Raw genomic sequence first — 14,069 nt, 5'->3', positions numbered from 1 at the left:
GCATGCCTTTGTGTGTAATGACGGGCCTTATTATGCCGTGCATATGTGGTGATGTGGTGCTTTGTTAACCATGGAAAGAAAATAAAGTAGTATGATGGTTTTATTTGAATTTCATTTCATTTCAATTTTTGCACTTCGTTGTCCCATGCTCTTGCTGTCTCTAGAGTAGGTCTGTGATTCGAATAGTTCGAATTCATTTGATTCTATTCGAATGCTGAGATTCGAATAGAATCAAACGAATTATATCATAGTGGCCTTGCATTGATTGCATGCCTTGTATCCGAAGCTTAAAAGCAAACTGAGAGTGAGCACGAGACGTGGTTGATTGCTTTGAAAAAATAGTATGCGGGGAAGGCAACCTCATTGCTTTCCACCTGTCCACATGATTAGGGCCTGTGTTCATTCTGAGAGTGCTCAAAACTAAAAAATTAAGAAAGAAGTATTTTACTCAATTCTATAAAGAATGCATCCCTTTTCACCCAGCACTGCTCTTAAGTAATCATGCAGTTGTTGGCGTGTCTTATGTTTTTAGCTTTTTAAGGGAAGCAGGTTTTCTTCAAAAATTGCGAATTCCTACCCGCTGCTTCGCTTGATTATATGTTGCACCTCGGCCACTTTCTCACCCCTGACAAGAAAGCTAAGATCTTTATTTGATTGGTTGGGAGCTTCGAGATCCTTGCCGAGGCAAGGAAGGCTGCTGAGGTCACCTGACTCTCTTTAAAGCTTTTATTAGTAGCCATATCTAAAATTAGTTTCCTTTGTCACCACTAGGTAGTACCAATGTTTTTGGCCCTCTACGCCACCGATAATTCTTCAGATTTCTATAAATAAACTGCAGAAAACTTCTGTATACCTTGAGGTTGGTGCATGATGGTCTTGCCTATGTGCCATTACACCCAACTCAACACTCATTCTCAGAGCAGCACATGGTTAATAAAATCTATGAGCATGAAAGAATGCAAAAAGGGGCATATTTTTACTAGTTAAATCTCAAGTGATAGTGTCAAATTTTTCTAGCTTGTTTTCTCCATAAGCACTATGAAAATCGCTTGGTCTTGCTTGCCTGTAGTGCTAAAAGAGGAAAAAAAAACTTCGTTTTGTCATTCACTCACTGTACAAGAGTTTTCATCATTGGAAGTCACTGATTTCAAATTATCCCCAAAGCACACGCCAACTGTCTACTGCTCCGCTTTAGTACCGGCTGTGTTTTCAATTTCAATTTTTTCCTTGTTTCTTTTAATTTACAACGATGGCAATGCCAATGCTGGCTTTTCTGCGACACAGGGCACTTAACGCTATCACGTTGACAATGAAAATTTGTTCATTCATTCCTGTGTAAAAGTATTGTGCAGAATATATGAACTTGAATTTCCATTTTTGTTTCCAAGTGTTCTCACCATGGTCAGGCCTTCTTCAAGAAAATGACAGTACACTAACTTTGCTTAGTTGCATAGGAAAGTTGACACATGGTATGCGAAACTGCTGGTACTGTGTGTTCTGCTCATTTTAGAGAGGCCCGGGCATTGTAAAGCATTGTAAAGCAAATGCATTGTAAAGCATTGTAAAGAAGCATAAGAGCATTGTAAAGAAAATGCTATGGGCACAAGCCAATTGCCACTGCCATTGGTGTGCATTACCTCCATGCACACAGCATGCCTCTTTATTAAATAGTCACCCAGCAGGACCCTTGTCTGATGACTTCTTCGTGTGCCGGTACACCCGACATTTGCTCTCCACTGGAAGCTCACTCTGGACACGTCTCCCCATTCTGTGTTGGGGTTGGACGAGCTCGAGTGAAATACTAGCAAGCGTCCTTACCATCCTCGCCTCTATGCACTCGCGCCTCCTCCGTCTGCACGCCTCGAATGCTGGCAGCTAAAGGTAATCACTGAAATGCTACATTGCAAGGCGAATGAATGCACTTGTCCTGTGTACCTCGTTCTGCTTTGTCGTCTCTTTCCTAGTGTACTGCGTTTATTAATGTGAAAGCATTAGATGGCTCAGTTGAAGCTTGTCATCTGTCCGCAAAATCTTCCGGCAAAATGTGTCATAGAAAAAAAGAAACAAGAAAATTGGGGTCTAGGTGGGAATCAAAGTCTGAACGCTGCAACTCCGCCACGACACTTTTTTTTTTGGCATGGTATTTATTACAGTGAAGCAATCAACATTTGAAGCTGAATAAAAGCGCGTCAAGAGAAAGCATTGTTCTTAAAAATGTACATCCGAGATATGTACTGAGGCTAAACATGAGCAGTTATTAAAAATAAAGCGAGAACAAATTTCCTTTGTTTCTGGTAAATTTCCTCCATGCTTTGTGTGCAGTCATAGCTCCATCATGCGGCATTCACTGAAAAACCCCCCTCGCAATGCACGTACGGCGCTGGCCCAGCAGATGGCAGACCGCATATAGCTTTCGTAAGGGGCTTTAAGCTTTCGTTTAAGCTTTCGCATTTCCGCACATGACTTCAGTGCACCTCGAAAATTTTCCAGCAAAATGCACCCATTACTGCCTTGCTTGAACGCATTAGTATCACAGCAAACTGGAAGTATGCCACAATTACTCGAGTACCTGTACCGCTGCTGCAGTATACTCTACACCGTTTCCACTGCACCTTTCCCGAGAAGGCGCTGTCAGCTGTCATGCTGCCTAATTCCGCCTTGGAACGTCGGCCGTCGGCTTGGCTGACTGCTTAGCTATTGCTTCTTTTTTTATCGAAACCGAAACTGTTAATTAAACTAAACATGAGAAAGGAAATTTGCATGAAAATTTCCTTTCCTCCATGAAACAAAATGGCATGTCCTGCTGAAAAGAGGGCGTTCACTCCTCACAACTACAATAATAACAACGCAAACATGGATGCGTTGAAAAGGACACGCGAGACGAGCTCGGAAAAAGATGGTACTCAAATGGAGTAGGTTTCAACTTGTGCCAAGTAGTACTAACTTGGAGGAAGGAAAATTTAGATTTTTCCTTCCTCGACGAGTACTTAAAAGAACTAACCAGTCCTGCTCTCTAGCGGTCATACTTCAACACGCTCTCCGCGGTAGGCAACTTTAGTAGGCGCGATGGCGCCATGGACGCGTTGTTTTTCTTCAGTTGTCTTTCCAGATTGATGATAAACGTGGCGACCAATGACGAGGTGTGGTGCCGGAAAAACTTTAAAAACAGAGAAACATGGGGATTACGGCGAGACGATTTTCAAAGCGTTGGCAGTGCAGCTGCAGTGATCGAGACATCGAGATTCTCTTTGTGTACTGACGAAAGAAAAGGATCAGCGGCTCGAAAGGTTCAAGTGTTGGAACGTTCTAAGCAAACGCTTGGAACAAACGCTGGTGGTGTGTCGTGCCCGATAATTTCGCCCGGTTGTGTCGTGGGTTTTTAAGAAAAGTGTTCCAAGTGATGCAGGGCACAGGAACGGCATATATTTACTGGTCCAGAACGTGCTCAGTCTTGGTGCCTGTGTCGTTTTGGTTCATGCGAGTTTGTCTCGGACGTCCATCGACGCGATGTCTGATCCGGAGGTCGCCGCTGTTACGACTCATCTTGAGACCCGAGATGAAACGGAGGGAGATTCTACGTAGCGGCAATTTTGACGGGTCGTTTAACTTCACTTGACCCCTCGATGACCTCGCAGAAAAGGGCGACTTTCTGGGAAGTGGCCGACGAGGCTCTTCCCACACTCGGCTCGGCGAAAACGACCTCCCCTTCGAGAAGCAACCGACGACAGGAGAAGAAAGGGTGTCCCTCGTCTTGAAAAGAAAACCCGGAACGAATCCGAGGAAGCCTGCGCAGCTGCGGCTGTGACGTCAACACGACACGATGCTATAGGAATGCGGACTGCGGACTTAGGAATGCGGACTTGCCAGTTCCCACGTGCGGGCTCTAAACAGGTGTCTTGGCCAGCTGCGTCTGTGACGTGTGGTGGCGATCTTTTGGTGCCCCATGAGTTACCGCCTAGTGAGGGGGCTCAACAGGTCTTCGATGGTGCTGGTGCCGATCTTTTGTGTCGCGATGGAAGGTCCCCTGGTGCAGGGGCGGAGTCTTGGGCTATATAACCTGCGACCAAAGTGGGCACGAACGCTCTGGACCTTCGGTAATAGGTCCATCCAGTGGCTCTGAGCCTTGGGTATCAGGCTCATCCAGACGCTCGACGCTATGAACTCTTAACGTTTAATTCCTTGCTCTTTTGTAAATTTTTGTAAATAAGTGTCTCAGTTTCTTGTCATTAAATCTGCTTGTTTTTGTAATCTCTAACCCATTCTGAAGTTCAGACAGTTTCCTTCATCCCGGACGAGCCCCCTTGGAGACGCCACAACCGGACACGCTACCTCGAGCCGTAACAACTGGGTGGCATCGACGGGATCTGCTACCTTGCGTCCCAACAACTGGTGGCAGCGGTGGGATCCGAAGCCGTGGGATCCGAAGCCTTGGGATTCGAGGCCTGGAAGTCCCGACATCTGTGGAACAAAGACTGGTGAGATACGAAGACCCAACAACTGTGGATCAGCGATGAGAATCTGAAGCCACAAGCGACAACAACGGTCGGCCAGCGAGAGTGCAGCTGTCGTGGACGTGATCACGTGTGTGGGTGAGTGCTTGGCTTTTCCTTTGATGTGGACCAGGTTCTAAGAGAGGGTTAAAATTTAGAACTGGTAGACACCTGTGCTTAAATCTTACAGGTTTGGTATTTTTGCATAGTTGTTTTGGAAATAGCTCAGACTCAGAACTATCATGGACCTACAGAAACTGCAGGAGTCGGACCTGTTGCTGTTGTGTGAGGAATTGGGAATTGAGACAAGGGGTTTGGCACGAAAACCCATGATAATTCAGGCCATTACTGATTTGGGGGCAGATGATGAGGAGCTCATTGAAGAGTGGAGCCTCATCGAACAAAAAAAGAAAGAGCAGGAAAAAGAGCGAGAAAGAGAGAAAAAGTGGCGTCAGCGCGAACGTGAGAGGGAAGCAAAATTACTGAAGAAAAGGGCTGAGCTCAGTAAATTAGAAGAAGAGTTGAGCAAGAGGTTGGGAAGTTGTCCCCAGCAAGTGGTACCTCTTCTCAGCAAGGAGACAGGGTTCAAGATGTCTAAGCACATGCAGCCATATGTGGTATCAAGGGATATCGGTCTGTATCTTGTAAATTTTGAACGAACCTGCGAGAACCTCGCCTACAGTCAAGAAACTTGGTCTCAAAGGTTACTGACGGTTCTGCCCTGCGAGGCAGCGGAGGTTGTCGCGCGGCTCAGTAGGGAGGACGCGGACAACTACGAGAAGGTCAAGGCTTGCCTTCTACGAAAGTATAGACTTAGCGCCGAGGCGTTCAGGCAAAGATTTTGGGGAGCTAAGAAATCGAGGGACGAGAGCTATCCCGATTTCTTATACAATTTGAAAGTGAACTTGGTTGAGTGGCTAAAGAGTACGGAGTCATATAGTGACCGGGACGCTGTAGTTGAGAGAATTTTGTTGGAGCAGTTTTACAACTGCCTCCCTGAAGAGGAGAGAAATTGGCTAAGGGACCGGGACAACGTAGCGTCGGCGACGAAAGCTGCCGAACTCGTTGAGGAGTACGCTTCGCGCCGGCAGTTTAGCAACACAACTAGAGTTGATAGGCCCCGTAATTTCGGAAGGAGTGCGAATTATCGTCCCGAGAGGCACTTTGCGAGCTCTACAGTCGAGAAGAAAGAAAGGAAGGTTCCTTACGAGAAACCTCAAAAACAGGACGACAGTGAGAAGGGTGCAAAAGTGGCCAATGCACAGAAGGAAAAAGCCGCGTTTGAGGCTAGGAGGCCGCTTACTTGTTACAGATGCAATGAGCCGGGTCACATAGCAATGAACTGCCGAAAAGAAAAGGTGGCGTTCTCGTATGTCAGTGACTGCGATGAAAACATGAAGCTGCTGAAACCTTACATGCATGACCTGGTAGTGAACGGGAAGCCATGCAAGGAAGATGAGATGGGAGAAACGCTTACTGTTAGCCCTGAGACAGATGGCGCGTTGGCAGATAAGGCAGAGGTCCCGCGCCAGAAAGAATGCAGTGAGGTTCGGTGTGAAAGAAATGACAGAGCCAGAGAAGGGACACCGCTGGTGCGGCTGGCGAGCACTAGCAGTCAACAAGTTGAGGCGGTACTAAGGGGCACAAAGAGTGAACGGGAATTGCCCGACGGCAGCCGTGAAGCGCCGGGCAAGAGTGCAACGTTCGCCGTAAAGTGCCGTACAGACGAGATTGTTTCTGTTGCCCGGAATGCGTTTGATGCTGCTCCGATAGAAAGGCAGCAGGAAAATGAGCTTTGGTGCTCAGATGGAACCACAGGAGTGGACGATTCAACAGTTGAGCCGCCGCCTGGCACTGTGAGTAAACCGCAAGTAGCGTCGCTACACAAGAAACATCGCGAACGCGACAAGCGTTTGAAAAATGCTAGGGCAGGTGTAGATGCTAGTGCGAGGGCCGGCAAATTAACTAGGGACAGCACAGCGAGAACTGTTGAGGGAAAGGGAAAACCCACAGTGTCATTTTCCCGAAGGCGGATGGGCACGATGAAAGCCCAGGTGACTGCCCTTGCGGGCCGAAAGAGCGACAGACGGCGTGGTCGTTGGACACGAGACGCATGCTTTGCGTTACGAAGAATAGGGCTCGACAGCCACACAAAGGGTCGCCTCAGAGAGCGCGTGAGTCGGAGGGAGTCGCGGCAAGCAGGGACAAGGAAATGGAGGAGGCACCCTTTCCGCAGTAGCGGAGGCGGAACCAATCAACTTCACAGTTTTCTTGAAGCACCTGCTTGTAGCCCGGCCATCCGACCACGACCGCGCAGGGCGCGGCTAAAGAATGTCCAATTCGGGGAATAAGTGTTTGCCTTTTTTTTTTTTTTTTGTTTGTGCATTGACTCACTGTAAAAAAACGAGACAGGGATGAAGGCAAACACAGTTTCAGTTTTAGTGGTAGTGGTTTTTGTAAACTTGATGATTTTCGATCAGTTTGCTGCTTTTAAAGATGTTTGATTTTAAAGAGTACGTGCAAAAAGGGTACATTGCATGAAAATGCGGACGCGCTTAGCTGATCTTTTTAAGCAGTCTGGAATGCTCTCCATGAACCAAAATTGCTACTAATAGTTTTATTCGTGCGTTTTTAAAAGTGAGGGTGTACAGTAGCAGGTTCGGTTTTTCTCAGCTTGCGTGGGTCCAGGGAGTTTTCAGTGTGAGCTATTCACAATGGCTATACTGACCGGATTATAGCACCCCCTCTTTTGGAACTGGTTTGCTCGGAGGGAAGTTGAGTGCTTGCTTGCGCATGTGGTTGAAGTTTCAGAGGCGCCTCAAAGAATTTGGCCGGCGTAATGGAAGACCACGATGCGAGCGGCAGAAGGCTTCTGGCATACTTCTGGCATGCTTCTGCAAGTCGTCTCTTCGTGCAGCAGCGATGACTGCTACTCGCCGAGACTCGTCTGGCGGGGGAGGTAGCTGTTACGACTCATCTTGAGACCCGAGATGAAACGGAGGGAGATTCTACGTAGCGGCAATTTTGACGGGTCGTTTAACTTCACTTGACCCCTCGATGACCTCGCAGAAAAGGGCGACTTTCTGGGAAGTGGCCGACGAGGCTCTTCCCACACTCGGCTCGGCGAAAACGACCTCCCCTTCGAGAAGCAACCGACGACAGGAGAAGAAAGGGTGTCCCTCGTCTTGAAAAGAAAACCCGGAACGAATCCGAGGAAGCCTGCGCAGCTGCGGCTGTGACGTCAACACGACACGATGCTATAGGAATGCGGACTGCGGACTTAGGAATGCGGACTTGCCAGTTCCCACGTGCGGGCTCTAAACAGGTGTCTTGGCCAGCTGCGTCTGTGACGTGTGGTGGCGATCTTTTGGTGCCCCATGAGTTACCGCCTAGTGAGGGGGCTCAACAGGTCTTCGATGGTGCTGGTGCCGATCTTTTGTGTCGCGATGGAAGGTCCCCTGGTGCAGGGGCGGAGTCTTGGGCTATATAACCTGCGACCAAAGTGGGCACGAACGCTCTGGACCTTCGGTAATAGGTCCATCCAGTGGCTCTGAGCCTTGGGTATCAGGCTCATCCAGACGCTCGACGCTATGAACTCTTAACGTTTAATTCCTTGCTCTTTTGTAAATTTTTGTAAATAAGTGTCTCAGTTTCTTGTCATTAAATCTGATTGTTTTTGTAATCTCTAACCCATTCTGAAGTTCAGACAGTTTCCTTCATCCCGGACGAGCCCCCTTGGAGACGCCACAACCGGACACGCTACCTCGAGCCGTAACAACTGGGTGGCATCGACGGGATCTGCTACCTTGCGTCCCAACACCGCGCTGAAGACGCTGGAGGAATTTCTGGGCTTCAAGAAACCGCTGCCATGTGCTGTCGAACTGCTCAGAGACGTGAAGCGGGGCGAACCGGATGACCCGAAGATTCTTTTCTGCCTTGACATGATGGGAGGCTCTCTGGAGGACAGGTCAGCAGTACTCACGCTATGTTGAAGAGTGACACTTTTCGATGCCGAAAAGTAGGACATACTGTCAGGTGCAAATTGAACACGAGCAGGATAGCTTAACTGTTGCGTAAGAATAAAAAAAAGATTTCGGTTACCATCCGTAGATGCATGTAGCAATTTGGTTGCTGGTTCAGCGATTGCTTGTTTGGTTTGGTTTATGGGTTTAACGTCCCAAAGTGACTCAAGCTATGAAGGACGCCGTAGTGGAGGGCTCCGGATAATTTCGACCTCCTCTCCTGGAGTTCTTCAACGTGCACTGACATCGCATAGTACACGGGCCTCCACATTTTGCCGCCATAGAAATGCGATCGCCGCGGCCGTCATCGAACCCGCGACCTTCGGGTCAGCAGCCGAGCGTCAACCACTGAGCCCTCCACTACGGCATTGAGGTTGAGATTGTTGCAAGCTACAGGTAAGGTTAGCCTTGCACATTCTGCCGGCAATTGCCCCACTGTAGCGACACTAAGATGCTAAATAAGGTCCACAAATTAGGCACATACCTGAGACCTAACTGATCTACTTGCGCGTAAACACAATCACCTATAAGTCAGCTCCTGCTGTCACATCTCGAGTCCAGATCCCAGTCCTGGAGGAACTTTAAAAGTGTTGGTTTTGTTGAGTACGCAGGGTGACCAGATCTTTGGGAGTCATGGATTGAGTGGATTTGGCACGAAGCCAACGGAACGACACACACTGTCAAGCTGCCATTTTTTATTCACACACACACGCAGAGCAAAGAAAAGGTGAAACGGCGACGGCGCACCAACAGATACATGGCGCCATCTCGTGACTGGCCATTACACTACTAACACTCCCACTTAATGGGCAGTCATTGCGCTCACACTTTTGATGCCCAAACATTCACAGTGCTTGAGAGTCGTTCTTCCATTTAAGGCCTTAGTGAAGAGGTCAGCACAGTTGTTCGACGACTCGATGTACTGGAGTTGTAACTTTCCCTCTTTGACCTTTTCTCTCAGGAAATAATACTTGAGGTCAATGTGTTTGCTTCTATCTTAAGTAACTTGGCTTTTCGCAAGCGCAATTGCACCCTGGTTGTCAGCCTTTAAAATCTGTGGGTCGTGCATGAATTTGTGCGCATTAAGTTCCTTCATGAAATTTTGGAACCACATTACTTCTTTTGTAGCGTGACACATTGCTACATATTCTGCTTCGACTGTTGACAACGCAGTGCTTCGCTGCTTCTTGCTACTCCAGGAAATTGCAGCACCAGCTAGCGTGAACAAGTACCCGCTGAATGACTTCCTGTCAGCCTTGTCACTAGCCCAGTCTGCGTCGCAAAAGGCTTGTATGCACTTCCCAGTTCACTGGTAGACTAGTGCATTATTCTTTGTATGCTTCACATAGCGAAGAATATGCTTTATCCCATTCCAATGTTCTTCTGTGGGATGTTCATTGAACTGGCTCATGTAAGTAGTCGCAAAAGCCAAGTCCGGCCTTGTGCCTCCGTCCAGGTAAAGCAATGCACCAATTGCTTGTCTGTACTTGCGAGGTAGGTCCTCACTTGATGAGTTATTGTCTCCTCTTTGGTACTTGCTTCCAGGATCCAAAGGGGACGATGCTGCCTTTGCGTCTGACATGCCAAACGTCTCCAGTATGTCGTTAGCATAGGCCGTCTGGTCCAGTGTTAGTTTTCCATCTCTTTCTCTTTTCAGTCGTATGGAAAGAATGTAGCTAGCCTCACCCAAGTCTTTTGCTTACCTAAGCGGCTCTTGAAGTCGGCAATCTCTTTCTCATCTTCTGCGATGATCAGCAAGTCATCTACGTAGACTCCTACGATGAGGTTCTTCTTGTTGATATAAACACAGGGTTGTGCTTTTGACCTTGTCATCCCTTCTGACTTGAGCATTTTGTCCAAAGCAAGGTTCCACTCCCTTCCAGACTGTCGTAGCCCATAAAGGCTCTTCTTCAGAAGGCAGACTTCATCCTTCTTACAGTCATTCAAAGGCTGCGGTAGTTCCATGTAGACGGTCTCCTTCAGAATACCATTTAAGTATGCCGCCGTGATGTCCATCTGGTGGATCTTCCAATTTCTCTCAACTGCTATGGCCAGCAGTGTCCTGATGGACTTCAGCTTCACTACAGGAGAGAAGGTTTCCTTGTAATCGGTACCTTTCACTTGTGAATATCCGCATGCAACCAACCGTGCTTTGTACTGCTCCAAGTCACCATTTTCGTTGTACTTCTTGCGGTACACCCACTTGCATTTTACGACTTGTCTGTCTTTCGGTCGTGGCACTAGCTCCCATGTATTGGAAGCTTCGAGGCTGTCCAGTTCACTCTGTATAACTGCTTTCCATTCCTCCTTGTCAGGTGCAGATAAGGCTTCATGTAGAGTTTCTGGATCTCTTCGGCTGTTTTGCCTGGCTATGCAGCAGCCGTGACATTCCTTTTGACGTGGTTTCTTGTTTGCTAGTCTTTTCGACCGTCTTAGTGCCTGTGTACCACAATCTGCCAAGCTGGACAGTCGCTGCGTAGCTCCTTCGTCCTGTGTAGTTGCCTCGTCTTCATCAGCTGATGAGCCAATTTCTTCAGCATAGTTGTAATTAGTATCGTTGCGATCTGAACTACCAACATCATGTGGCTCGCTCAAGCTGTCTTCAACTTGTAAAATGACAGTGCAATCAGTGTCGCTATGTGCTTCAGTCTTGCTACTTGCAACTTGGGTAAGCTTGCATGGGAAGGACTCTTCTTCAAAGGTAACGTCTCGACTTACAAAGAAGTGATCTTCCTTCTGGTTCCACAGCTTGTACCCCTTCATTCCTTCTGGGTAGCCGACCAATATGCACTCTTCTGCTTTCAGGTCCAACTTGCTCCCCTTGCACCGTCTGTTTCGCACACTCCATGCTCTGAACCCAAACACTCTTAGGTGGTCCAGTTTCACTTCTCCCCCTGTCCACAGAGCTTCTGGTGACTCTCCTCCAATCACCTTTGATGGGCACTTGTTTCTGATGTGACCTGCAGTGACAACGGCATCAGCCCAAAGCCTTTTGGTGACACCTGATTCGTTGAGGAGGCACCTTGTCATGTCAAGCAACGTTTGGTTCATTCTCTCTGCGACTCCATTCTGCTCATGTGTGCCAGGAATGGTCAGCTGGTGCTTTATGCCATGCTTGGCCAGGTACTCGTTGAACTCTTTGCTTGAGTACTCTCCTCCATTGTCACTGCGCAAGGTCTTCAGCTTCATGTTGTGCAGATTTTCCGCCATGCGTCTGTACTGGTCAAACTTCTCAAGTACTTCGCTCTTGGCCTTCATGGGGTACACAACAGTACATCTGGAGTAGTCGTCTATGAAGGTAACAAAGTAATTGGAGCCCCCTTTGGTCGTTGGTGTGCTCTTTCAAACCACATCTGAATGCGCAAGCTCCAGTGGAACCTTAGCCCGTGTTGCTTCGCCCTTTGGGAAACTGCTTCGCCTTAGCTTCCCCAGACAACACGTGTCACATTTGTCCTTCACAGGGTCTCCACTAGCTCCGCAGAGACGTCGAACAGCATCCTGGTGTAGGTGGCTTAGTCGTCTTCTGTGCCACAAAGCCGTGTCTTTGGTCTTTGCCATCTTCGTTGACGTAATCTCTTCTTTGACAGAGTACGGTCGTCCTTCTCGAGTTGCAGTAAGGATCAGTTCATCAGTGTCCTTTGTAACTTCGGCTTTGCCCCTGGCGAACGTCACGTGCAAACCTCGCTCCTCAATTCTTCCGACTGATAGTAGGTTGCCTTTCAACTCGGGCACATAAAGGACATCTTCTAGCGTGATGAATGACCCACCACACTCTTCAGATAGTTGAATCTGAACTCTTCCTTTCCCCATGACACTCGTGGATTCTTTGTTTGCTGTTTCCACTCGTGACTCGCACGGCTTGAAGTCAGTGATCTTTGCCTTGTGCGATGTCATGTGATCTGTAGCACCGCTATCAAGATGCCACACATGAGGAGGCGCTGTTATCACATTTTTGGCACATAAAGCCATCTGTGTTGCAATCCTTGCCTGTGATGCGTTTCTCTTCTGGTCACCCCCTTCGTCTTGAAACTGGTCACAATCTTTGGCTATATGAACAATTTTGCCACAAGCAAAGCATCGCACCTTCTTCTTTTGCATACTTGAGGAGCATTGACGAACCTTCTCTTCCTTCTTGACAGTGAGTTGATGATGCACCTTGTAACGGGGTTGCTTGCTGTCAGTCCTTAATCGAGCTGTAGTGACTAGGGCCCTTGTCTGACTTTCTTCGTCGCTTAACCGATCTTTCTCACGGCGCAGCTTTCTCTTTTCTTCGATCAGCAGCCTTGTCTTCACTACTTTGGTCGAGAGGGATTGCTCGTCTTGCTCCAAGTTCAGAATGAGCAGTTCATATGAGTCAGGAAGCCCCATTAGCATCACTAATGCAACCTCTCTGTCTGTAAATGCATAGCCTGCACTTGACAGCTTCCTATGCAGCACCATCAATCTTCCTAGTTAATCTTGCATTGACTCGTCTCTCTTCATTTTCACATTGAAAAAATTGCGCATCAACTGGAGTATATGCAAGAGTCCAACTTTGAGTGCATTTCCTGCAGCGTATTCCAGGCTTCTTTTGCAGTTCTGCAAGTCCCGATGTCATCCAAGTAGTTGTCCTCGACGATAAGGAACAGAAAGGTCAAGGCCTTGTCAGTCTGCTTTTCTCGCTCGTTCATTTCTCTATTCGAAAATACGGGGTCGATCGCTTCCCAGCATCCCTTCTGTATGAGAGCAGCTCTTGCCCTTATCGACGATGTGTGGTAGTTATCTGATGACAACTTCGGCAGTCTAAACTCATCTAATGCCATATTTGCTGGTCCTCGAACACAAGAGGGACAATGCACTTCTTTTTCGTAGCTGTTTCTCAGTTAGCGTATGCGAAAAAAACGATTTTTTCAGTCACTTCTTCCCGAAAAATTTCGCCACTAACATCCACTGAAAAGAGTTTGTCAGTCACTTCTTCCTGACAATTTTGCTGTACTCACGCCGGATGAGTCGAAGCGTCTTCTGTACACATCCAACACGGAGTCTGCAGCAACGCCGGTGTCGCTTGACTGTGTCTTTCTTTAAAAAAAAAAACGCACTTCTCACTTCACGGGCACACACCACTTGTCAGTCACTTCTTCCCGACAGTTTCATGACGCTCACGCCTGTCCAAACCTTCCGAAGACATCGGCACGACGTGGTGAAGGTGGTGTAGCTTGACGTTCTCTTCTTCAACGTGGTCGCACCTTTTCATCACTCAATCAAGGCAATCCGTCTCATTTCTTCCAAAAATGCGGTCGATGCGTCGTCCTGGGCCCATAACCTGTTGGTTTTGTTGAGTACGCAGGGTGACCAGATCTTTGGGAGTAGTGGATTTAGTGGATTTGGCATGAAGCCAACGGAATGCCTTACAGTGTCAAGCTGCCATTTTTTATTCACGCACACACACAGAGCAAAGAAAAGGTGAAACGGCGACGGTGCACCAACGGATACATGGCGCCATCTCATGACTGGCCATTACACTACTAACAAAAAGAAGGCATGAAGCCTCCTTTCTACATGACTTGACTGATCTCTG

General features: G+C 47.9%; 1 protein-coding gene across 1 annotated transcript in view; it reads left to right on the top strand.

Moving 5' to 3' along the window:
- Positions 1-8,179: 8,179 nt before the first annotated feature.
- The window catches only part of LOC149346693 (cytosolic endo-beta-N-acetylglucosaminidase-like), a gene marked incomplete at its 5' end in the record, with an annotated part of 31,835 nt that continues 25,945 nt past the window's right edge, over positions 8,180-14,069 (top strand). The window contains one exon of the mRNA XM_089586016.1: positions 8,180-8,457. Coding sequence (XP_089442142.1) covers positions 8,180-8,457 — 278 coding nt within the window. The remainder of the gene's footprint in view (positions 8,458-14,069) is intronic.

This window comes from Amblyomma mixtum, chromosome 4 (assembly GCF_055824585.1).
Source record: "Amblyomma mixtum isolate Tamu chromosome 4, ASM5582458v1, whole genome shotgun sequence".
Classification (NCBI taxonomy): Eukaryota; Metazoa; Arthropoda; class Arachnida; order Ixodida; family Ixodidae; genus Amblyomma; species Amblyomma mixtum.
The sequence above is the reverse complement of the archived record's forward strand: the minus strand, read 5'-3'. Positions and strand labels throughout refer to the sequence as shown.